Source organism: Gekko japonicus, unplaced genomic scaffold, assembly GCF_001447785.1.
Source record: "Gekko japonicus isolate JY-2015 unplaced genomic scaffold, Gekko_japonicus_V1.1 scaffold3498, whole genome shotgun sequence".
Classification (NCBI taxonomy): domain Eukaryota; kingdom Metazoa; phylum Chordata; class Lepidosauria; order Squamata; family Gekkonidae; genus Gekko; species Gekko japonicus.
This window is the reverse complement of record NW_015170378.1, coordinates 63,705-66,309: the sequence shown is the minus strand read 5'-3', so window position 1 is coordinate 66,309 and position 2,605 is coordinate 63,705. Positions and strand designations below refer to the sequence as shown.

General features: G+C 48.3%; 1 gene segment (V, D, J or C); it reads left to right on the top strand.

Annotated features, from left to right (window-relative positions):
- LOC107116348 overlaps positions 1 to 2,605 on the top strand; it is a 22,442-nt gene that overhangs the window by 9,335 nt on the left and 10,502 nt on the right. Inside the window, 1 exon segment of the C gene segment in view lies at positions 480 to 782. Coding sequence covers positions 480 to 782 — 303 coding nt within the window.

Below are 2,605 nucleotides of genomic sequence, written 5' to 3'. Positions count from 1 at the left end.
GACAGATCTGCATGCTTCCCCCCCCCCAATAGCTAGCAATCCAAAACAGTCCAGTGGAGCCTGAGCGGTGGGTGTTGCCTTCTGACACACTTCCGGTGATGTCAGGGGGTGTGGCATATGCAAATAAGTTATGCTAATGAGTTACGCTAATGAGCTCCTGCACCTCTTTTTCTACAAAATGACCCCTGCAGACTAGTATAGACAGTTCAGTGGCTCCAATCCCCTAAAGTATCACCTTTTAGGAAAAGCAGCAGCAGAAATTATGCAATTGTCTTAAATCCGGGCAATCTGGAAGCTTTTGAGCAAGGCCCTGGAAGGATTTGGCATGAAAGTGTCTCTCAGCTTAACCTATCACACAGAGCGATTCTGAGGATGACAAAATACTATCTCGTAAGCTACCTTCCACCCTCAGAAGACATGTGTGCATTCCTTTGTGGGGAGCACATCCTCACCCTCTCTCTTCCTTCCTGTTCCCACAGCAACAGCCACAGCCCCGTCTGTATTCCCGTTGTCCCCATGCTGCGAAGATACTTCTTCCGCCTCCCAGGTCACCATGGGCTGCTTGGTCTCCGGTTACTTCCCTGAACCAGCCACCGTGAAGTGGAATTCGGGCGCCATCTCCTCCGGCATCCAGAACTTCCCTGCACTACTGCACTCATCCAGTGGCCACTACATCTTCAGTAGCCAACTCACCGTCCCGTCCTCCAGCTGGCGGTCCGGAAGTTTCCAATGCAACGTCGCACATGCAGCTACCAGCTCCGCAATTGACAAACAGATTGGAGGTAAGCCTGGCAGGAACTTTGTTGCTTCCTTTTTCCTATCTTTAATAGATAATAAGTGGACAGGACGGAAGGAAAGCTGACTGGGTTGATAGGGGGATTTGGATAGGGCTGGAAACCTCCAGGTGGGATCTGGAGAGCTCCTAGGATTACAACTGATCCCCAGACCTCAGAGATCAGCTCCCCGGGAGGAAATGGCTGCTTTAGGAGGTGGATTCGATGACATTAGACACTGCTGCAGTCCCTCCCCTCACCCAAATTCCACCTTTCCCAGGTGGTCCCACTCCCAAATCTTCAGCAATTTCCAAACCCAGAATTATAGAACCATAGAATGATAGAGTGGGAAGGGACCTCCAGGGTCATCTAGTCCACAAATGCAGAAAATTCACAAGTACCTCCCACATACACACACCCAGTGACCCCTGTTCCATGCCCAGAAGATAACCAGAAAACCCTCCAGGATCCCTGGCCAAACTGGCCTGGATAAAATTGCTTCCTGACCCCTAAGTGGCGATTGGCATTTCCCTGGGCATGCAAGAAAGGGCCACGAGAACTAAGCACTGAGGCAACCCTTCCTGCCCTCCCTCTCATGATCTGCCCAAGTTCACAGAATCAGCATGGCTGTCAGATTGCCCTAGTTGTCAACCCTAGACAGGGAATCGTTCCAGGGGACAATCATCCTCAGACAGAGGAGCCACTTAATTTGGAGGACGTCTCCTTAGATTGGGGGAAGGCTTCAAACTTGAGTCAGAAAGAAAGGTAAGTCAATAAACAGTGGAATGGTAGGATGGGGTAAGATCCATCCCACCATTTTTGATAGTGCTACCTAACTGCCATCGATGCCAGCAGCAGATGAAGCACAGGTAATGGTCCCTGCCCCATATGGTTTACAATCTACATGAGAGATACTAGATAAGAATGGAAGAAAGGAGGGAGGCATGTCATCTCAGTGGGGAGCCTGGAGCTGACAACATTTCAGTAGCATGACAAGAGACATTTCGCGTTTCAGTGCAGGGGAAAAGTTTCAGTAGGACCCAATGACCTGAGAGCCAGTTTGGTGTAGTGGTTAAGTGCGCGGACTCTAATCTGGGAGAGCCGGGTTTGATTCCCCACTCCTCCACTTGCAGCTGCTGGATGACCTTGGGCAAGCCATAGTTCTGTCAGAGCTGTTCTCTCAAGGACAGTTCTGGAAAGAGCTCTCTCAGCCCCGCCTACCTCACAGGGTGTCTATTGTGGGGAGGGGAGGGGAGTGGAAGGGAAAGGAGTTTCTAAGCCATTCTGAGTGAAGGGCAGGGTATAAATCCAATCTATTCTCTTCTTCATCTTCTAAACTTAAATATCTTCAAGATTTAATATTTTTCCCAAAAAAAAACCAAATTTTAAGATGATTGGTCATTATTTATTTATTTTTTCTTCTTCTTGTGTTTCGTAATTCCTATAGAGGAACTAGATTTGAGTCCTTAGCACCTTAGAGATCAACAAGTTTTTCCAGGTATAAGCATTTGAGAGTCAAAGCTCTTTTTGACTCTTGAAACCTTATACCCCCCAAAATCTTTTTGGCCTCTAAGGTGCGATGGGAGTCGAATCTAGCTTTTCCATGGCAGTCCAATATGGCTACCCTCCTGAAACCATAATTCCTTTACTGAAGCTAAACACCCCCTATATAAGCCACATACACACACTTCTTGGAGAGCCACTTTGGTATAATGGTTAAGTGCGCGGACTCTAATCTGGGAGAACCGGGTTTGATTCCCCACTCCTCCACTTGCACCTGGCTGGATGACCTTGGGCAAGCCATAGTTCTGATAAGAGCTGTTCTTGAAAAA